This window comes from Aulostomus chinensis, chromosome 23 (assembly GCF_037954235.1).
Source record: "Aulostomus chinensis isolate RoL2024-O1b breed Wild chromosome 23, RoL_Achi_v1.0, whole genome shotgun sequence".
In the NCBI taxonomy this organism is placed as follows: domain Eukaryota; kingdom Metazoa; phylum Chordata; class Actinopteri; order Syngnathiformes; family Aulostomidae; genus Aulostomus; species Aulostomus chinensis.
In genome coordinates, this window is record NC_141342.1 from 2835657 (window position 1) to 2858575 (window position 22919).

At 44.4% G+C, this 22919-nt stretch overlaps 1 protein-coding gene and 2 long non-coding RNA genes across 4 annotated transcripts; 1 reads left to right on the forward strand and 2 right to left on the reverse strand.

The window, feature by feature from the left end:
* Positions 1 to 964: 964 nt before the first annotated feature.
* LOC147239148 (uncharacterized) lies at positions 965 to 5679 on the forward strand. The gene is made up of 5 exons (XM_086196330.1): positions 965 to 1255; positions 3285 to 3428; positions 3653 to 3744; positions 3828 to 3909; positions 4386 to 5679. Exons 1-5 carry the CDS (start codon positions 965 to 967, stop codon positions 4392 to 4394), a joined length of 618 nt encoding a protein of 205 aa, XP_086052456.1. The 3' UTR covers positions 4395 to 5679.
* A 4333-nt stretch (positions 5680 to 10012) lies between these two features.
* Positions 10013 to 12139, reverse strand: LOC147239149 (uncharacterized). Of its 2 annotated transcripts, XR_015111528.1 has the most exons (5): positions 12090 to 12139; positions 11770 to 11836; positions 11044 to 11124; positions 10692 to 10759; positions 10013 to 10327 (listed from the first exon to the last, which is right to left on the reverse strand). It is a non-coding gene; the product is annotated as an uncharacterized LOC147239149 (long non-coding RNA). The 2 variants fall into 2 exon arrangements; XR_015111527.1 differs by having other exon boundaries at positions 10013 to 10759.
* Positions 12140 to 12279: 140 nt separating this feature from the next.
* LOC147239150 (uncharacterized) lies at positions 12280 to 12879 on the reverse strand. Its single transcript, XR_015111677.1, has 3 exons — positions 12865 to 12879; positions 12579 to 12722; positions 12280 to 12354 (listed from the first exon to the last, which is right to left on the reverse strand). It is a non-coding gene; the product is annotated as an uncharacterized LOC147239150 (long non-coding RNA).
* Positions 12880 to 22919: the final 10040 nt, after the last annotated feature.

Genomic DNA, 22919 nt, shown 5'->3' on the forward strand with positions numbered 1-22919 from the left:
CTAAAGAGACACTGAACTGTACAGCCCACTTGGCTAAGCTTTCAACAAGGCTCACTGGCTTGTCAACAAAATCTGATTCAGAGTCAGAAATGTCTTGTCTGTCTGCACAGAAAATATCAGAGGAGTGACAAGGGGCATCTAAATCGTCATCTCTCTGAGACAGTCTTGAGTCATTGATGCTTTCTTTGTCACTGGTGGGAGGTCAGGTTTGTTTGATTGTTGGATCAGACATCTTCTGCAGTGTCACGCAGGCGTTTCTCTAGGGCAATGCGAGCCCTCCGTCTGACACCTGAGTTTGTTAACAGAGGTTTACTCCTTTTCATCATCTGTATAAAAGATATTAATTTTGACAAAAAACAACAACATTACAGTGCTGACTGAATACAGATATTTGTTGAAAATAAAAATCTCTTAAAGGTATGAAAAAGACGACTGTCAGTTGCCCTGTAAAACATTTTGGTGACCAAAAAAATACAAGAAACAGAAAAGCCATGAAATATACCAGTGGAGCCATGTAGTGAGGATGGGAAAATTATAATACAATTTGAAATATTCTCATGTTGCACAGAACTGTCCTTGATCTCATCATGATGACATACATATACTTGTTATAATAATTCTACTACATACCTATTTAAAAGTCCATTCATGACACTGCATGCACATAATTAAGCTAATTATGATGACATGTGCAGTCCATGGCATGCATTCATTGCTATGTACCAATATCAAGGCCAGTTTGAGGTTGATTAACCCTACTAAAGTTGAGACGATCTGAACTCCTGTGTGTTAAAAATCCACAATTTCACTCTCAACTGCAGCCTGCTAGCTAACAACTGCTAGCTACAAATTTGCCATACTGATGCAGTTACGGGCAAAAAAAGAGCTACATAATTAAGTTCAAACATTTTAAGAGCTTTAGCACTGAATCTCAGAATAAATCAATAGTAAATTATAGTGAATTATGAAAAATAGTTCCATCACATTGTGTGACTTAGAGAAGAAATGTGGAGCTGGCAGCCTTCGCCCTCCAGTTAAGGTTAAAAAAGAGGGGGAAAAATCGCGCACTCGTGCCTCCAGTTCCGTTCCGCGTCCGGCTGGACTCCGCCGACAGACAGACTGCTCTCACCATAATTCCCGCTCCCGGAAAACTGAGCCCGGAACGGTGTCGTGTCGCAGCAGTAACCCGGATGTGACTGTTACGCGGATCTGCCGGTTTGGAAGCGGATTCGTCGCGGAGTCAGCTGCTGTCTGGGTAAGGTCTGTTTTTAGTTAACAATAATTTTGATACATTTATCCTACATTCTTAGTTTTAATTTTCATTTGTTCTTGTTTTATTACTGTGAAAATATAAAACAACAAAACAAAAAATACAGTTAGAATGGCATTCCAATTAAGATTTGGATGACAGTATGAAAAAGACCTTTTATCCAATGCCATTCTCATACAAATACTAACATATCTTCGTTAAAATGAGGTCTACTTTCACTATTTAGTTGTTCATTGTCGTCTGAAAGATAAAACTGAATGTTTAAAAATATATTAACGATCTGAAAAAATCACAGTGAAAAGAGGGACTGATGTACTGCTCATTCATGTGTAAGCTGTTACACATTGTTAATTCTGGATAAATGGAACATTAACCTTTTAGTCCGTAACAGGGTTGACGGATAAGTCATTTAATGAAGTAAAAAATGTGTCATAAAATATATAAAATACATAACCTGAGATGGCATCATATCATTTATTGACACTTTAAGATGTCTTCTTTCTGTAGACATTTCAAAAATGGTGAACAAGATGATTTTGGCGGCAGCCCTGACAACAGTAACTGTCGTTACTGTCATTAGATAGGACACTGGAAGGCAGAATCTCCTGTGTTTAAGACTACATGGAAGGTAATTCATGTAATACTAAAGTAATACAAGTATTGTTGCTTCTCACTCGTGAGCTGGGTTATTGAGAAAGAGACTTTGTCACTGGTTGGGGCTCTGCAACACTTGCATTGGTTTATGTAGGAGCAGGAGCTCCCGTTTTGGTTCATCCCAATCACAACCCTCAGACCTTCATCTTGGGGCTCACGCCTCCAGTAGCTACAGCCTCAGGCTTACAGTTCTCTCCCTGTAAAATACGTAGTCATAGCGACCAGGTCAGTTTGAAACTGCTATGTCACCCCAAATATGACTGTGTTTCTACATAAAGGTATTTGTACCGGTTTGTGTAACATTCAAGGCTCTCGACCATCAAACAATTTTAACAGTGTTTTCTTTTTTTTGGTCATATTTGGAGCCGGCTTCATCTTTCTCTGAAAGGCTTTTCATGAAGGGCGCTTGCCCACAAAATGATCCAGGATCTCCCAGATTATAATCCACTGATTGGTACACCTTCGCCGTTCTTGTTTAGAGTGTGGAAGTCTAGTGGTACAGCGGGGTAAAACCTAACAGTCGTGGGTTAGAAAATAATCTTGAAACGATCTTTTTCACCATCAAAAAACTTTTATTTTCCCATACATTTTCAACAGCAAATGACAACATCAGACGTCATTTTTTAACAAATAAGAGAAAATCACACATCATTTTCTCACAAAACTGAAAAACACCGCACCATTTTTTTCACAATATGGAATCAAATACATATTTTCACAAATAAGGACAAAATATAGATAAAAGTCACTGTTTTTAAATCAGAAAAATTGCACAGGTGGACCAACCGTTAGCTAAAAGATCAGATATCATGCTGACAATGGCATACACATTCATGAATGTGACCCCAGCTCCCATCAACCTGTGACGGACACCTCCCTCATCCAAGTGGCTGAGAGGTGGCTGGATGATTTCGTGTCACGGTCTGTGGTCACCTGCACTTGTCCACATTCAATCACCCCAATTTTCAGTTGGACTCTGACAGAGTGTCATAAGCACTGTCACTTTCCAAAATTAACTGTTGTTGCTGCTTTGTTACCAACGGTTTAACACCCTGTTTTCAGGGATCCGGTGTTCTGGCCCCAGAACTGGTGAGAGGGGGTGAGAGACCAGGCTTGGGGGTCTTGTCTCCTTCAGACATCATTGCAGACACAGCAACACGTCTGCCAGTATTCTCTTAATCCCTTTGTCCAAATAAATCACGTATGAGGGAAAAATTCAACTCTCTGTCGACAACCCCTCCAATATGCTGTTCCCCAGCAACAGCAAAAATTCTTCTCCTGTCTCTTGGACAGGATGGTGACTGAATACATGAATGTTATGTTAATTATGAACTGATTCACGTCTCCTTTGTTGTTTCAGTTGCAGCTACATGGAGGCAGCATTGACCCCTCCAATAAGGAACCTTTTAGCTCCCAAACTGAATATCAGCGCAGCTTTAAATGTCCGGTCTTACCTGCCAGACCAAAGCCCCAGAAACATCTGGAGAGCCGGAATGTTTCCATGGTACATACATGAGCCCATATTTGCATGCATGGCCACAACCACACACAGCCTTTCTTTGGACTGGTTTGTCAGACGTGTGACGTATGAACCATTTGCTGTCTGAATCTGTGTTTTTGGAACTGTACGTCCACCCTGCAGTGCAGTCTCAGAGCACAAGCGCTCAGCCCAGGCAGCATCAGCTGATCAGTTCCACTCACAAATGTCTCGTCTGTTTTGATTGGCAGAACTTCTTGAAGTGGCAGCAACCGCCAGTGAAGACGCCGCGGGTCAAACCTGAGCCTGAATCCCCTTCTTTGGCGATTCTGCGTGACAACAGGTGTAATTTTTGTCCACAAGTGTGTTGTGTGTGTGTGTTTGTGGAGTGTGAATTCATTTGCTTATAAATGATCTCTTGGACAGGATGGTGACTGAATACATGTCAAGTTTTCGTCCTCCCAGCTGTACGACAGTGGAAGAAGCCGGTGCCACGTACATCCCCCTGGTGAGGTTTCAGTGGAACTGAGAATGCAAAGGAATGCTTTATTCACAAGTATTCCAAAAATGACATCTGATATTGGAATCTTCATTTGTCATATTTATGAACAAAATTCTGAGTGTCATCTATAATGTCATCATCAGCATCACATTGGCACTTTCAGCTGGCTGTTGATGTCCTGTAATAACTGCCATGATAATTGAGACTATATGTCAAACATTAGATGTGTGTGTGTGTGTGAGTGTGTGTGTGTGTGCGTGTGTGTGTGTGTGTGTGTGTGTGTTTCAGGCTAAAAAAAAACTCCATAGAAAACCCTTTAACAGGGAAAAATCTGAGAAACCTCAGGGTGAGGAGGGGAGGAGGGATCCCTCACCCAGAAGGGACAGACGGACAGGAGATGTTGCTACAGAGAAGAGAACAAGAATAAGCAGTATATGGATGTTGGGGATGCTCATGAGATGTGGCACATTTTCCTTCAACAGGAGCTGTGAGGAAGAAATCTGCTGCGACCAGCACAGCAGACACAGAAATAAACGCCATCCGGTGCTTCAACCTGGCCACTGACCGTGGGGGTGGCCGGAGAGACCGGGAGCGGGCCAAAGAAACATTGACTGAGGTAAATGGAATGGATGGAAGTGTTTTTGCAGTTTGTGTTTTTTCTTTAAAGGCACTGTATGTAAGAACATGGCCAAAACTGTCCACGGAGTCAAATTCTAAACACTGCAGTGTGTTGTTTCCCCTCCCCCATGCCAGCCACACACTAACCTCTGCTCTGCTCACTCACACAGTCAATTTCAAAGTAAAGATGATCATGCCTCTCTAAAACATGTTAGACAGCATTAGTTAGTCACACATAGCCTTTTGGCACAAAACTGTCACTGCGCCAAGCTGAATCTGTCAACACCTCCCCCTACTGTGCCACCACACCCATCTTGGCACACCTCAGGCTGCCACACTCCCAAACTGAGCGTGCGCCGTGTTGCGCTGCATGAAACTAGCACTGCACAGGGTTCGCCACCCTGTGCCACCTTGCACTGCGCTGAGAAACTAGAGCCCAATGAGTCAAGTCTGGTGAGCTGCTGCTTGGGTGCGACAAACACCTTCAGCCATACAAGCTTTTCTGGAGTAGTTTGCCCAGGCCTGATCTAAAGAGACTCACATGGTTTAAAAGATCAATGTGGAAAAATCCATCCAATGTCCATCGTCGTCTTATTCCTTACTAGCAAGGGTCGTGGGGGGTGGAGCCTATCCCAGCAGCTATGGGCGAGAGGCAGGGGTCACCCTGGACAGGTCACCAGTCCATCACAGGGCCAACACATAGAGACAAACAACCATTCACACTCACAGTCACACCTACGGTCAATCTAGAGTATCAATCAGCCTCGTCCCCTCTTGATGTCTTTGGACTGTGGAGGAAGCTGGAGTACCAGAGAGAACCCAGCAGGAACAGGGAGAACATGCAGACTCACACAGAAAGATCCCGTGCCCAAACCGGGACTCGAACCTGGAACCTTCTTGCTGTGAGGCCACAGTGCTGACCACTGCACCACCGTGCAGCCCAATATGGAAAAATGAAAATGAAATTACAGTGATTAAAAAATGTCTTACATTTAACTTTTAAACATTTTTACATCTATAGAAACCCTAGTTATTTTTGCATCCCACTTGATTTGGTAGCCTAGTTACTGACAAATTATTTACAGACTAAAGGATAGTTTTTGTTGTGTATTTATTTGTGTTACTTTCACTACTTTGGCGTTACTGATAACTCTCCTCTTGGTCTTTTGTTTGCAGATACCTCCTGGGAATTAAATTGACAAGGTGTTTTGTTTCTCTGTTCTTGAGATGATGTTGATTGTTTTGGAAGTTGTTGTTATTTTTTGGTTTGTTTTGTTTTTAAAAATTAAATGGTTATTCCAAACAAACAATTCTGAGTATATATTTACTGCCATAATCTGACTGATAAAGCATGGATGACTTCATGATCACCTATAGGGTGTCTCTCAGTTTTCCTTCTAGGCTTCTAATACTGTCAATAATTTACCTCACATACAGGTGAAGGGTCAACGTTTTGGAAGCTTTCATGTATTTGGTTCTGATTACTCAAAGTTTTCACTGGGCTTCGGAGGCCATTGTTTTGATGTACTCAGTGAAATTGGGGATGGCTGATCTCTAACATTCAGAGGGCCCAGGCATAAGGAAAACCCAGAATAGCAAAATTCAGAGTCCAGCTCTATCAGTCCTGCCTGAACGAGATGATTCAACGGTCTCTTGATTTACAAAGGAGCTGTACCATCCAGAATTACATACATAATGTAAGGCAGGGAATTCAACTAATTTGCTCCTTCAAATGATGTCACAGATTCTTATGTTTTTGTCATGCTGTTACAAAGCATCTGCCTTTTCTCTTTCATCAGTCTGTCTCAAATGCCTCCTCAAGGTCCTTTTAGTAAATGCATCCTCATAGAAATGTGCTTGCATGCCCTCAAAAGAAGACTGGAGAATCTGCAGGTGTGATAAGATGTGGAGGTGTTTTTTGTGAAATCAACAGAATTTTTTTTCTACTGTAAAATTACCAAATGGTGTTCTCTGGTTACTAATACTCTGGTTATTTTGCATATTTTCATTCTCAGAAGGACTAAGTGATAAAATGTGCAACATTATTTTAATGTAAGATGACAGGAACCTGCTCGCCACATAGTTATGGTATTTTCACTTTCACTAAAACAAACAAAAAGGTTAATTACAGTAAAGTAAGTAGAAATACCCACAAAATGAGCTGGGGATCTGGACACCAGCCCGAGTCCATTTGAAAACTGGCCCAGCTGCAGCCCAGATGAAAAAAAAACGGATCTGCACCAGTATCGCCAGAAGATACTGGTCCGAGTCCGTTTGGGAGCTGGCCCAGCTGCGGCCCAGATGAAAAAATGGATCTGCACCAGTACTGGTCCAGTTGTGCCAAGAGACACTGGCCCAAGTCCGATTAGAAGTCGGCCCAGATGAAAAAACGGATCCAAACCAGTATTGGCCCATTGTGCAAAAAGACATCGGCCCGAGTCCGTGATACGGATCCGGTCCAGGACTTATGAAGGGTCTGGGCCAGATCCGGGCCAAATAATTTTTCGCCATCTGGGTAGCTGCTGACAAAACAGAACTGAATATGTGAACGATGGGACACTTCACGTTCAGTATTTGTATCTTGTAAAAACACAACTGCCCACAATTGGGACAGAGACAAGACAGCAACCTACCCAGACAGCTAAAGGACACTGCTGCAGATCTGTGCCAGACCGTGGTTAAGATTCGGTGCAGATCCGGCAAACTGGTCTGCACCGGGGTCTTAACGCACAACGGCCCAATACCGGCAACAATATGGATTCCTGATCTGGAACGGACTTGGGCCAGTTGTGGTTCACATCTGGGCCAAATGCGATCCACATATACAGCACAATCAGGAACAGGTTTGGACCAGTTCTGGCCCAGCCTACAGCTATGACATTTGGTTCGGATCTGGCACAGAGCCATTATTCATATTTTACATCTGGGCAAAATGTGTACACATACAGCACAAAGAAATGCACAAATTGTCTTCAAAAATATTTATTCTTCAGTTCACATTTAAAACATACACTGGTCTCTTTGTCAGCACAACATTCTTTTGGGCTTTTCAGAATAAAATCCTTCAAATTTTGTTGCAAGCTGCAATCTTCAAAAAATATATATATTTTTGGGACACATACATCATTGTCATAACAACCTGTGGCCTACAGTCAAAAAGATGTCCTGATCCATTCATGTGATCGGAAATCGGGGCCAACCATGTGATTTTTTTCGCTCTGTGTGGCTGCTCTCATGGCCCGCACGCTCTTGATGATGCTCTGTGCGGCGGCTCCCCTGCTCCAGACAGAGAAGGGGTACCTGCCGAGTCTCAACAGCAACCCCCCCCCAAGCCCCCTCTCCAAAAATCAAAACAAACACACATCTCTCTCTCTGTGCAAGGTAGTTACTGCATATCTAGCTGCAGTGACAGAGTGAGTGACACACACACACACACACACACACACACACAATGCACAACTTAGTAGGCAAGTCCAGATTCTGGACATTCACACAACCTGCTTAGTAAACTGCTTAGGTATCGCCTGGAAGCAAAGATTTGAAAGTGTGCTTCATGTCCACCCCCTTTCTTTCAATCTCTCCTCTTGTCTCTCTCTCTCTCTCCCTCCTTCTGGTTCGTTCCCCCTGTTTAAGCCTGTCATGTTGTTACATCACTCGTTATGTGTTCCAGTCACAAATATTGTGTTGTGATGATGATGATGTTAGGCAGTTCCTTTACATTGATTTCTCGAAAATGTTGAGGATTTATGTCATGTGGGGGAATCCCTGGCGCGCTCTCTCTCGCTCTGTTTGTGTGTGTGTGTGTGTGTGTGTGTGTGTGTGTGTGTGTGTGTGAGAGAGAGAGAGAAATGACACATTGGGCATGGTTTTATGTACATTGTGAACGTGCCGCCCACATCAGATCCTGGGTTTGACTAAAATAAATGTATATTTGGGCAAATGGAAGGATTCTGTGTGTTCTATTATGTACAATGTAAGTTATAACAAATTAGGAAGTCAAATCCTCTTACCTTGAAATGGGAAGTTGCATCAACATAGAATGTTAACACAGAGCTGTCAGTCACAATAATGCAGAAATCTGTCTGTTCAACAAGCTAGGGAAGGTTCTTGTATTGGTGACGTTTGAGTTTATTTTGTTTTAACTTGCATTACTAAGTTGAAACAACAAGCAACTAACAGTTTTCTTCAACAGATAATGTGTAATTATTCTTTGTTCTAACTCAGTGTCAAGTTGAGGCCGCAAGTGAGAAAACGTGAAATCAACTTTGGCAACTTTAACTCCTGAGCTGAAATGAAGACAAACCTCAAGTTGAGTTCACGTGTTTTTAAGGCAGCAGGTGAACTTTCATGTGCAAGTTGAACTGACTTGAAATGTTTTGCAGTGTAGTTCTGGCCAGAGTGAGGTGGAATCAGATGGTGAGCTATGAATGTAATGTTGGATCTGGGGGGCCGAGGGACGACTGTCATGATCCTTCTCACTCTGAGGCTCAAGGTAGGAGACTGAACTGGGACCGTTCTCTGCTTTGTAGAGACACAAGTCCTTCTGCTTCCACAGGTCACGGCATGACTTTGCTGACAGGAGGTCTCAGCGATAGGCAGGAGGAGGGTGAGCGGTCCTTTTTGGAGACTGTAGTGACGGTCATCCCTTGGTCTCACAGATCCAACGTTACATTTTTACCTCATTCTTTGAACTGAACTGAACTGAACATCACTCTGATTTGACAGTGGCCAGCTTTTTTGTAGCACACAGTTGGAAGAGAAAAAATGCAGCAAATGCTTTGCTTCATCGTCAACATGGACTTTGCTCCAGTCTTGCTACATCAAAGCTGTGAAAAAAGAATTAATGGACTTCTGTTTTTATAGTTGAGGATTTTTTTTTCCTGTTGTTGTGAGGCCCTGGCAGATTATCACTCATATCATTCACTATTTTTCCACTTATTCCTTCCACCTTCCTACCTATTGGTTATCAAGCCAGCTTGCTGTACTCCTGCCTCAGCTGTTGGATACCAGCCTGTTCAGCTCCTGCTCATGGACACCCATCCACTCCTCATCTCAATGGGCCTGGCACACAACCCTCCCCATCCAAGAAACCCCTGCCCAAAACTACTAAGAAGCATAGAATAATAGGAGGTCTAGAACTCTGATTTCCCTGTTTAAAAAAACTGCAATAACCTCACAATAATTGTTTAATTACAGCGGAATATCTTGTATTTTTCTCCAAGCAGAGCTTGTTTGTCAAACTTTTTACAATGGACCTGTCATGGACTCTAAAGTTTCCTGCTCCTCTTACTCCCCACCCACATTTGGCAATCTCCACTAGAGGTTTTGGTGGCCTCGCAGGCAGAAGGGATGTGGCAAAGAAAGATATCCACCGTCCCCATGCTGGACCACCTCCCCCATGACCCACTCCTCCTCATCCCCTGTCACATACGCCCTGGACTCCATTGCTGGCCTCCAAGACTCAGAGGGTAACAGTAATACTTACCGATGTTGATCATTTTCTCTGAGTCTGTGGACATCCTTGACCCCCTCATCAGGGAGTTCCACCGATTGCTTCCTGACCAGTACCCCTCTCCCCCGTCATGGAGGAGAGGGGTCCTGTCATGGACTCGGAGGTTTCCTGCTCCTCTTCACCTCCACCCTCCTGCCCTCACTCGTCTGCTCAGTCAGATCCATCCATCCATCCATCCATCCAACCATCCATCATCTTCCACTTATTCCTATTCAGGGTCGTGGGGGGTGGAGCCTATCCCAGCTTCAATGGGCAAGAGGGGGGGGGGGCAGAGATCATCTGTCTTCATTTTGCCTTAAGAGAGTTGAAAAAGAAATTCCTTGTTTTATCAGTACATCAAAACAACATATTCTGATAACAGAGCCATGGTTTGGTTCTTCATGAATGTCTACATTTTTACAATATTTTAGGGCCCCTACTTGTCTTGGGCCAGTTAAATCCCCCTCCCTTTCCCAGGATAGAGTCCCTTCTGCACAAATACTTGTCAATAAATTCCCCTTCCAGCTGCTCTGGATATTACAGACCAATTTAAATTAGTCACCTTTGTCACTGAAGAATACTTATAAATAGGTTTTTTCACGTGTCCCAGTGTTGTCATTTTATACCAGAAGACGCATATCAAGACAGTTCTTAGCTGCAGTATCATGAAGTACTGTACCTTCTGTACTACTCTGGGAGGTAATCCAGCATTTCTGTTTTGCTTCCCTTTGAATTGCCTCTGGTACTCTGATGAAAAATGAAAATAAAAGAAGAATCAGTATAACAGATAATAAAAGTCAAAGGGCCGTGCTGGAACAAGACACCTTTGCGCAGCACTCTTCCATCACTGTAAAGGCGCATTTTCATTGCAAGTAGACAAGGGGTTGCATTTTGGTTTTCTGGTGAGTCACATTCAGAGTCACCAATGAAGCCAAAGCACCAGAAAATAGTGCAAGGCTCAATGTTCCTCCAACATTCTTGGTAGTTGACAAACTAGAATGTTTCCAGACAGAACGTTCCAGAGAGGTTACCTGTTTGGCTGACATTTGACCCAGCAGGAAAACCAGGGACGGCCCTCTTCATACACTGAGCAGGTTGTTTTCTGGTGGTTCCTGAAAAACAATAATTATTGTCACCTTTTGAACCATTGTGTTCATTTGAGATATACAGCATGTTTTAGTGATGGTCTCATTCTGAATGACCTTTCTCATTCATGAACATATAAAAGACAAGTCATACAATCATAATCCTGGAGGCAGTTTTAAATCAAGCTGCAAGTTCAGAGTTCAAATTCAAGTGAAATGGAACCCACACTAAGACACAGTCACTGGACAGACAGTTTAGGATACACTGTGTTGATGGAGAAAAACCTGCCTTGTTTTCATAAAACTGCAGAAACTGACCTTCTACATTTTGGTAGGTTATTTTCTGCTGTTAGTCAACAGCAGGTTTCAGACTGTGTCTGTGTCTAGACTGTAGACTGCGTCTAGAGCATCGTCAGACTAAATGTCCTGTCCAAACATGGAGTCAACATGAGACAGGTCACAAGTGGACGGCTCATTGTCTAAACCACATATAGAATCGTTTAAAAGACAAGTAATTGTGGTACTTCATTCTATAAAATCCAACTATTTTGCCTCTGTCCATGTTCTCCAAACTTTCTGTTCCTCTAAACCTCTTCTAGTAGGAATCTAAAATTAAAGCTTGAACTTGAATCTGACGAGTTTGTTTTTGTTCACTCAGGTCTGGATACGTACCATCCAGGTTGGGGCACACGCCTTCAGCAGCCACCGCCTTTGGCTTGTAGGTCTTCTTAAATTTAGCCTGAAAAACACACACACACACACACACACACACACACATCTAATGTTTGACATATAGTCTCAATTATCATGGCAGTTATTACAGGACATCAACAGCCAGCTGAAAGTGCCAATGTGATTCTGATGATGACATTATAGATGACACTCAGAATTTTGTTCATAGTCTGAAGGAGACAAGATCCCCAAGCCTGGTCTCTCACCCCCCTCTCACCAGTTCTGGTTCCTTTGCATTCTCAGTTCCACTGAAACCTCACCAGGGGGATGTACGTGGCACCGGCTCCTTCCACTGTCGTACAGCTGGGAGGACGAAAACTTGACATGTATTCAGTCACCATCCTGTCCAAGAGATCATTTATAAGCAAATGAATTCACGCTCCACAATAACACACACACACACACACAACACATTTGTGGACAAAAATTACACTTGTTTTCATGCAGAATCGCCAAAGAAGGGGATTCAGGCTCAGGTTTGACCCGCGGCGTCTTCACTGGCGGTTGCTGCCACTTCAAGAAGTTCTGCCAATCAAAACAGACAAGACATTTGTGAGTGGAACTGATCAGCTGATGCTGCCTGGGCTGAGCGCTTGTGCTCTGAGACTGCACTGCAGGGTGGACGTACAGTTCCAAAAACACAGATTCAGACAGCAAATGGTTCATACGTCACACGTCTGACAAACCAGTCCAAAGAAAGGCTGTGTGTGGTTGTGGCCATGCATGCAAATATGGGCTCATGTATGTACCATGGAAACATTCCGGCTCTCCAGATGTTTCTGGGGCTTTGGTCTGGCAGGTAAGACCGGACATTTAAAGCTGCGCTGATATTCAGTTTGGGAGCTAAAAGGTTCCTTATTGGAGGGGTCAATGCTGCCTCCATGTAGCTGCAACTGAAACAACAAAGGAGATGTGAATCAGTTCATAATTTTCACAGACAGGACCGCAAAATTCTGAAGACTTCCTGTTTCTCTGAGACACTGGAAAGCTGGAAATATACCAGTGACTTTGCTGCAGTAAATTTGAGAACTGGACCTTCTTTGTTTTTCGGGAGGGGATTGGAGCAATAATGGGTTCCTTCAGAGTAAATTGTTCCTGGTACTCTGATGAAAAAAGATCAAAGTAAATCAATGAATAAATGACAGATAATAAAAGTCGGCATATCTGGTTCTGCCTTGTTGTGGTTCATGTCCTACCTCACAGGCAGATCCTTCAGAGTGTCATGGCGAGGAAAGGTGTCTAGGTCACATGGCCTATCGACTGGGGTTCCTCAGGGGTCAGTGCTTGGTCCCCTTCTCTTCTCTCTGTACACCACCTCACTTGGTGCAGTGATCCGCTCCCATGGCTTCTCCTACCACTGTTATGCTGACGACACTCAGCTTTTCCTCTCTTTTCCACCTGATGACAGAACGGTCTCAGATCGTATATCAGCGTGTCTGGCTGATATCTCCATGGATGAAGGAACGCCACCTTCAACTGAATCTCACTAAGACTGAACTTATGGTCTTTCCAGCTTGTCCATCTGTTCAGCCTCAGGTCAGTGTCCAACTTGACTCGAGCCTACTTGTGCCCACGAACTCAGCCAGAAACCTGGGTGTCATGATTGATGACCAGCTGACCTTTAAGGTTCATGTGGCCTCAGTTTCTCGGTCTTGCCGTTATGCCCTCTACAACATCAGGAAGATCAGACCCTTCCTGACCCAACAGACCACACAGATTCTGGTTCAGGCTCTTGTCATCTCACGCATTGACCACTGCAACTCTCTTCTGGCAGGCCTCCCTGCATGCTCATTCAAGCCTCTGCAGATGATCCAGAATGCAGCAGCACATCTGGTCTTCAACCAGCCCAAAAGGGCACATGTAACCCCGCTGCTGGTTTCTCTTCACTGGCTTCCAGTGGCAGCCAGGATCAAATTCAAGGCACTTCTCTAGGCTTACAAAACAATCACAAGAACGGCTCCAGCCTACCTGGAATCCCTGATCCAGGTCTACTCTCCTTCTCGCCCACTACGCTCTGCATGCGAAAGACACCTGGAGCTTCCAGCGCTGCTCCAAATCCCTAGCCAGACTCTTCTCTTCTGTTGTTCCCAAATGGTGGAACGAACTACCGAACTCTGTGCATTCTGCTGAGTCCCTTTCTACTTTCAAGAGACAATTGAAGACTCAATTGTTCAGAGAGCACCGAGGCACTGAACCTGACTCTTCTCCTCTTTGGGGTAGAATAAGTCAGAGGGTCCAAGACCCAGCACTAAGTGATTATGTAGCACTAACTGTGTTGTGTCATGTTATATGTTTGTCAAAAAATTAAAAAAAAAAAAGGGAGGGGGGGGCGACACTTCTTCTGCCACTAGATGGCAGTACCTGTGACCAAATCACAACTGAAGCACTTTTGCACTTCCTATGGGCTTTTCTTTAATTAAGTCTAAATTCTTGCTTGTGTTGTACGTAGCTTTGGACAAAAGCGTCTGCTAAATGAAATTGTAGAATTGTAGAATTGTTAGTTAAAGGGCCATTCTGGAATAAAACCCTTTTTCAGGCACTGTGGAGGTGCATTTCCTTTTGTGCTTTTCTGGTGAGTCTCTTTGACATCAGGACAGCAGTCAATGCACCGAAAGAAATGAAAGGTTCATTGTTCCTACAACATTCTTTAAAGCTGACTAACTAGAATGTTTCCCAGATACAGAGTGTTGGTTCTGTTGAGGTTACCTGTACGGTAGATTTGTGGCTCGGTTGAATCCTCATTGATGACCTCTCCTCGCTGAATCGCTGGTTCTTTGCTCTTCCCTGAGAAATGATCAGAATTATTCTATCAATTCTATACTATATACATTTTGATGATAAAAACCCAGTTCTGTAGCAAGATGACTAGGAGGTAGTATTCTGCCCTCATTAGTTTCCGTTTTTAACTTGGCAGATAGTGTAGGAATTTTTCAACAAGTCATCATTAATCAATCAGAAGGACCCACAGAGTATATGTATTGCGCTGTTCAAAATCCGGAGAGGACACCTTCCAGTTGGTTCAAAAGAATTTATTCAGATTAACAGGAAAGAATACAGAGCTCTGGAGATCGTCTTCCCCTATGCTGGAGTCAGCATACGCAGATGCGCCGTCCCTGGCGTTGGGGCAAGAAGTCCAACGATCTAACTATCTTCTCCAGTTTTTATGTGTTACAGGGAGGTGCTTATGTGATCGCTTCTGCGTGCAAGTGTGTATTTTTGATCTTCATGTCTGTTGCAGGATCTTCTGTCTGACCCCATGCCAGTCCCTTCTGGTCCATCGTGGCCTTGTTGTTGCAGCTGTGAAGATTAAAACCTCTTTCCGATTTACGGCCATGCTCTTATCTTTCACGGCCTCATCCCACCATAGAAATTCTTGTGGACTCTGTTCTGACTTAATTAGCTTGAGGGAGTGATGCTAGCATGAGCTACACTCCCGCTATTCCCTGTTGTGACCTTTTCACCTGTCCACTCTTAAACAGTCTGGTCTGTGCTTCACTGCTGATAGTAAGTGTTTTTCTGTTGTCTTATATCTTGGAATGTCTATCTGTGTTGTCTCCAGTATTTATAAGTTCCTTCCTGGAGTCGCAATGGCACCAACTAATCCTGGTGCTTTGGAGATTTGTGGGACCCCTCTGTAAAACACCTTTTACTACTTCCAGATGTTCAAGAGGTCAAATAAGGTGACTTGCAGCTAAGTCATCGATTCTGCCTGGGATGCATAAGCAGGAGATCCCGGTACCGCTACTAACATTAAAGAAGTACATTGATGAACTAAATACAGTGTTGGAACATTTTCTACCTCTTTGGGAACTGCCACAGAAACATCTTTATTACAACTGCCTTGTATGTCCTACACTCTATTTTAAGTGAATGTATGTATAAATTTAACTACAGTTAAAGTTAATATATATAAATTTGTCAGCAATAGCTAACAGAATTTTTCAATAAACACCGAGTCAGCAGGTGAGTTTGGGATGTTTACTGATGAAACACTGTGAAACTGCAATACAAAAAATAAAATACAATATGTCACATATGGTTTGGCTTTGTTCTTAACACAAACAATCTTCATACAGTGACATAATACTTATGAGCAGGTTAAATCTTCATTAACTAACCACAAAAAATAATGTACGATTAGCTTAATGCTAACGTTATATAGAAAACGCCATATACAGGCTAGCGCATTAGCGTCGCTCCGTTTTTTAAAGTTTTCCCACCTTAAATGAACTGTTTTTAAACTTTAACAGATAGGCTTAATATCATAACAACCAATACTCACAGACATATGTGCCTTCCAGAGTACAGCTTTGAAAAAATGGGGAGTAAAAAACAACTACTTCACTCAAAGCCCCGTCTGTGAAAAAAAGGAACTATCGCAAGTCTACACATCACATCACGGTCCACAATGCCCCTGTTCTCTTAAAGGGGTAGCACACTCCCCGTCTGGTATACTGTAGTATACCACTATGTCCCCTTAAGTAACAACACAACTTCAGAGATGGGTCTTGAATACACTGTAGGGGAGCTGTCTTTAACGACTCTCACTTCCACTTTACGTACCCTGTTGTCTTGACCAGGAAAGGTGTTTACTATGACTCCTGTAGGCCATTCATTACGCTTGACCTGGTTGTCCTTTAGGAGCACAATATCTCCAATTTGCAAGTTGGGTTGGTCTGTTTGCCATTTTCTCCTTGGCTGGAGGGTTGCCAGATACTCTTGACGCCATCTTTTCCAGAATGAATCAGCGAGTCCCTGGACTTGTTTCCACTGACTCCTATAGAGATCCTTAAGGTTGAGGTCCCCTGAAGGAGCTGACACCGAATCCACTTTTTGCGTTAAGAGCATAGCAGGAGTCAGTACGGTGGGCATGTCAGGATCTGATGACACAGGAACTATCGGCCGTGCATTCATTATGGTGGTAACCTCTGCCATCAGCGTAACAAGAACTTCATGTGTCAGACTGGGAGAATGAACTTTTAGCAGCATGCCATCCAAAATGCGCCTAGCAACCCCGATCATTCTTTCCCACACTCCCCCCATGTGAGAAGAGTGTGGAAGATTAAAATCCCAAGTACAGCCTTGATCTTTGAGGTAAGACTGGAGCTCAGCATTTGCTGATGTTATGCCAAGTTCTTTACATGCGCCAACGAAGTTCGTTCCTCGGTCTGAACGAAAGAGCTTTGCTGGACCCCTGATAGCGGTGAATCTTCTGAACGCATTAATGAAGCTTGATGTAGACAGAGATTCTACCACCTCCACATGAACTGCTCTGGTTACCAAACAGGTGAACATAACGGCCCAGCGCTTGCTCTCTGAGAGACCTCCTCTGGTTCGACGAGCACGGACAGACCATGGCCCGAACACATCTAACCCCACTTGTGTGAATGGAGGTGCTTGGATGAGCCGATCAGCAGGTAAGTCTGACATTTTCTGCTTCTCCACACTTCCTCTTAGCCTCCTGCAAGTGACACACTTGTGTATGATGCTTGATACGAGTCTTTTGCCCGCTAGAATCCACAGTCCAGCAGACCTGACGGCCCCTTCAGTGATGTGTCTTCCTTGGTGTGCGACTCTTTCATGGTAATACTGCACCAACAACATAGCAATGTGGCTGTTTTTAGGGATAATGATAGGATGTTTTTCCTCCCAACAGATTGTAGCTGATGACATTCGGCCACCAATCCGCAACAAACCATCTGAATCCAAGATGGGGTCTAGCTTCCTGAGAGAGCTGTGTTTTGAGACAATTTCTCCCTTGGACAAGCTCTTGATCTCCTCTTGAAAGGTCTCTTTCTGTACTGTCTGGACAATTACTGTTCTTGCCTGAACAAGTGCATCTGCTTTTGGTGTGTCGCCCTTGGAAGTCTCTGCACATAATCTGGCTCTTTGAATGAGCTTGGCTACTCCACACGTTAGCGTCTTCCAGCTGGAAAAGCGTCTAAATCTGGATGAACCAAGCAGTGTACTAGTGGCCTTGACAGCAAATGTGGTGACCATCGGTCGTACATCTGCATCCGCATCTGGCTCAACCAGCTTAAAGGACTCAGACTATGTAGGTATTATTCCATTATCCTTTCTGAGAAAGGAAGGACCTGAAAACCAGTTTGTATCTCCAAGGAGTACCGCTGGTATTGGTCGTGTTCCATGATCTGCAGGATTGTGTCCCGTGCTGACGAAGTGCCACTGCTCCGGCTGTGATGACTTTCTTATGCGTGTGACTCTGTTAGCGACGTACACATAGAATCTCCGGTTGACATTGAAGATATACCCCAACACAACTCTAGAGTCAGTGTAAAACTTCACTGTGTGGATGTTGACATCTAGCTCATCCAGTAACATGTCAGCTAGCTCGACTGCGAGCACTGCCGCACAAAGCTCCAGACGAGGCACCGTATGGGAGTGACGTGGTGCTAGTTTAGATTTCCCCATACAGAATCCTATGTGACTCTGTCCTTGCTCGTCGACTGCTCTGAGGTAGGCCACCGTCGAGATGGCTGTAGTGGGTGCATCGGAGAAGACACATAGTTCCCTTTGCTGTGTGGAGAGTAAGGAAACAGGTAAGTATGGTCTTGGTATGTGCAGCTGCTCAAGTGCTTTGAGTGATTCTTTCCAGGATTTCCACTGTGTCACTTTTTCAGCAGGTATTGGGTCATCCCATCCATATTGCTCAGTGCACAGTTCTCTGACTATAGCCTTGCCTTGTACTGTTATTGGAGCCACAAATCCCAGTGGATCGAAGATGCTGTTGACTGTAGAGAGAATTCCCCTACGAGTGAATGGCTTCTCCTCTGTAGAGACGAGGAAGGTAAAGCTGTCAGTTTGAAGTTGCCAATTAAGACCTAAACTTATCTGCAGGGGTAAAGGATCCACACCCAGCTCCAGGTCTTTCAGCTCCTTGGCACGTTCTTCCGGTGGAAATGCTTCCATCACCGCATTATGATTAGAGGCTATCTTATGTAGTCGTATGTTTGAATCAGCTAACATTTCCTTTGTCTTTTTCAGGACTCGGATGGCATCGTCGGAGGAGGGGAACGAGGTAAGTCCGTCGTCAACATAAAAGTTCCTTCGAACGAACTGTTTTGCCTTGGTGTCATGTTCGTCTTGACCTTGCAGGGCAGCTCTTCTCAAACCATATATGGCAACAGCAGGAGAAGGGCTATTCCCAAATACATGTACAGTCATGCGGTACTCTCTGATGTCTTGGGTCGGGTCATTGTCCTCGAACCAAAGGAACCGTAAAAAGTCTCGATGTTCCTGGCAGACCTTAAAACAGTAGAACATTTGCTCTATATCTGCTGCCACTGCCACGGGTTCCTTACGGAAGCGAGTGAGGACTCCCAGAAGAGTGTTATTTAGATCAGGGCCGCTCAGCAGGACGTCGTTCAGGGAAACGCCCTCATGCTTGGCGCTGGAGTCAAACACTGCACGTACCTGACCCGGTTTGCGTGGATGATAAACTCCAAAGATTGGTAAATACCAACACTCTTGCTCTCCAGTGAGTGGTGGGGCTGGTTCCGCATGAACTGCCTCAAAGATCCTCTGCATGAATGCAATCATATGTTCTTTCATGTCAAGCTTTTTAGCCAGCATGTGGCGTAATGTCAAAAGGTGCTTAAGTGCTTGAACTCGATTGTTGGGGAGTTTCTGCCTTGGCTCCCTGAAAGGTAGCGGTGCAACCCAACTATTTGAGTCATCCATGAAGACTTCTTTGTCCATTCTTTCCAGAAAGGCTTTGTCTTCCACAGACATTCCAGGCTTGTCATCGTGTGGTGTTTGTCGGAAGACTCCTTCGCCAATGCTATCTTTTTCATCAAAAAGGTCTTTCGGCACGTTAGCCTTTGGAAAGTGAAAGCAATGGAATTTCTGGAGTTCCAAGACTGGAATTTCAAACTTCTCTTTGATGTGGAGTCTGTTAGTACAAGGGTTAAACAGAGATGTACGTCCGTTGCTTAGCACGGTAGTTCGATAGACATTGGCATGATCCGATTGATGGGCTCTTCCAAGACAAACCTCTCCTACAATCACCCAGCCTAAGTCGAGGCGCTGGGCATAAGGAGCACTGTGGGGACCATTGCATTGCTCTCGAACCTTGTGTGCCCTTGGGATGTCTCGGCCAAGCAGGATGAGGATCCCTGCTGAAGGGTCTAGAGCTGGGATCCTGTCTACAACCCGCTTGAGGTGTGTGTAGTGTCTGGCAATCTCAGGCGTGGGGATTTCTGACTTGTCATCAGGGAGCATATTGCATTCTATTAGCGTCGGGAGTGGGATGTGAGTTTTACCATCGAGCGACTCCATGATGAAATTATTGGCTCTCCGACCCATGGTTTCGATGATTCCCGAGCAGGTCAAGGTGTATGCTGCTGTGCCCTCAGTAATCCCAAAGAGCTCAAAAAACTCTGTTTTTGCTAAGGACTTGTTGCTCTGCTTATCGAGAACGGCGTAAGCCTTGACCGCTCTTTCCCGTTGGCCCGCTGGATACACTCTGACGAGACAGATTTTGGAGCATGATCTTCCTCCGACAGCCGTCCCACAGATGTCAGTGCATTTTGACGTGACAATTTGAGCAGCTCTGTCCTCTTGCTCCCCGCCTTGGTCCCTTGTAGTTACAGAAATCTCCGTCGTCCAGGGAGCGGGCCCCGGATGTAATGCTGTGGGGTGTCTCTCGCTCTGGCATTCTCTGCACTGAACATTTTTACCACAATCTTTGGCTAGGTGACTGGTTGATGCACAGCACTTATAGCAAGTATTTTTCTCTTTAAGATAGGTTTTCCTCTCATCCAATGACTTACTCCTGAAGCCACGACACTTCCTAAGGGGATGTGGTTTGTTGTGGAGAGGACACTGCTTGTCTGGGTCTGCCATGTTTTTCTCTGTGTGGTTACTATAGCTACTATCAGAGTTCACTGAGACCTCTGTCTTTTTGACGGAAATGGGTGTCCTCACATTTGGCCGAAAGGAATGTTCTGGCTTCCCACCACCTGTGAGTGCAGCGAAGCTTGGGTCGTTGAGTGTCTTGGCTTGATCACGAACAAACTTTGCAAAGAAGGCGAAGGGTGGGTAAGATGTCTGGTACCTTTCCTTGTAACGTGATGCAAGAGAGACCCACTTGTCATGCAGGGAGTATGGCAGCTTTTGGACAATCGGAGTAATTCCACGGGACGTGTCCAGGTAATTTAAACCGGGCAGGAATCCGTCTGACCTGGCCGCTTCAAGCTCCATTAGAATGTCTCCCAGCTCTCTCAACCTTTGATATTCTCTGTTTAAGATTTTTGGGAAATCGTCTGTCTTCTTAAGGAGTGCGTTTTCTATGGCTTCTGGGCATCCATAACAGTCTTCTAACCTTTGCCATACCATGCTCACCCCTGCTTCTGCGTCATGGATGTGGACCGCACGAATCCTCTTTGCATGTTCGGATGATTTTGGTCCGAGCCATTTACACAGCAGATCAAGCTCCTCTCTTTGTCAAATTTAAGTCGACTGTGGAACTATGGAAAGATTCCTTCCAGGCCCAATAATTTTCAGCGCAGTCGTCAAACCTTAGCAGCCCGGAGCTTATCATCTCACGGCGTATCAAATACTTGGTCAGATCTGGGGTGAGTGATGAACTAGGCCTAGGCTCCTTAGTTCTGGGAGAATCATACATTACTGGCTGAGGGGGTTGGTTGTTACCGCCAATTGGTCTTGCATTACGAGACTGGAATTGACGATGGGACTTGCCTTTGGGTGGACTGGGATCATACTGACCTCTAGCTGAAGTTTGCGGATCAGAATAACATGGAATGGCATCCTGAATGTTTGCTGAACAGGTAAGTCATCGTCACTGAATTCATAACAACTGATCTCACTTGACTCGTCTATATTCTTCCCTGTGCTGTTTATAGCTGCCTCACCGCTGTCCCTTGTTAGCTGGCGTGCTGGTGCTGGCGTGGGTTCAAATGGCTTTGAGTCCAGGTGATGCTCATGTCTTGAATCCACCACGTACTGATGTTCAACATGTTCATTTCTTAGGTTAACATGATCTAGCTCTCCTTGCTCATTCTCAGCAGCTGCTTCCAAAACGTTAGCTTCAGCAGCCGCAGCTGCAGCTGCGCTCTCTAGCCTCAGTGTGCGCAGACTGGCTTCTAGCTCTGCTTTCTTTTTAGTAGCCTCAGCTGCAGCTTTTTGTTGCTGCTCTTCAATGTATGCATGAGCTTTAATCACGTCTGCTTCTCTTCTTGCAAATGATGCTTGTGTACGTGCAGCTTCAGCTTTTGCACGCGCCCTGACTGCTATGGCACTGGCTGAGGAACGCTGACTGGCACGTGAGGTGTTGGAACATACTGACCTCGTATCCAATGTGTCCTCTATATTGTCCATTGTGAAGCTTTGTTGTATGTCGAAATCTTGGTGTTTCTACGAAGATCAACTTTTCTGTAGGAACCCCGTACGGCGTATGTCTTTTCACTATTCTGCCCTCGTTAGTTGCCGTTTTTAACTTGGCAGATAGCTAACAGAATTTTTCAATAAACACCGAGTCAGCAGGTGAGTTTGGGATGTTTACTGATGAAACACTGTGAAACTGCAATACAAAAAATAAAATACAATATGTCACATATGGTTTGGCTTTGTTCTTAACACAAACAATCTTCATACATTGACATAATACTTATGAGCAGGTTAAATCTTCATTAACTAACCACAAAAAATAATGTACGATTAGCTTAATGCTAACGTTATATAGAAAACGCCATATACAGGCTAGCGCATTAGCGTCACTCCGTTTTTTTTAAGTTTTCCCACCTTAAATGAACTGTTTTTAAACTTTAACAGCTAGGCTTAATATCATAACAACCAATACTCACAGACGTATGTGCCTTCCAGAGTACAGCTTAGAAAAAATGGGGAGTAAAAAACAACTACTTCACTCAAAGCCCCGTCTGTGAAAAAAAGGAACTATCGCGAGTCTACACATCACATCACGGTCCACAATGCCCCTGTTCTCTTAAAGGGGCAGCACAGGTGGAGTGGCCCTCTAGCAACCAGAAGGGTCGCTGGTTGGACCCTCACTCACATGTCAGATTGTCCTTGAGCACGACACTGAGCCCCTG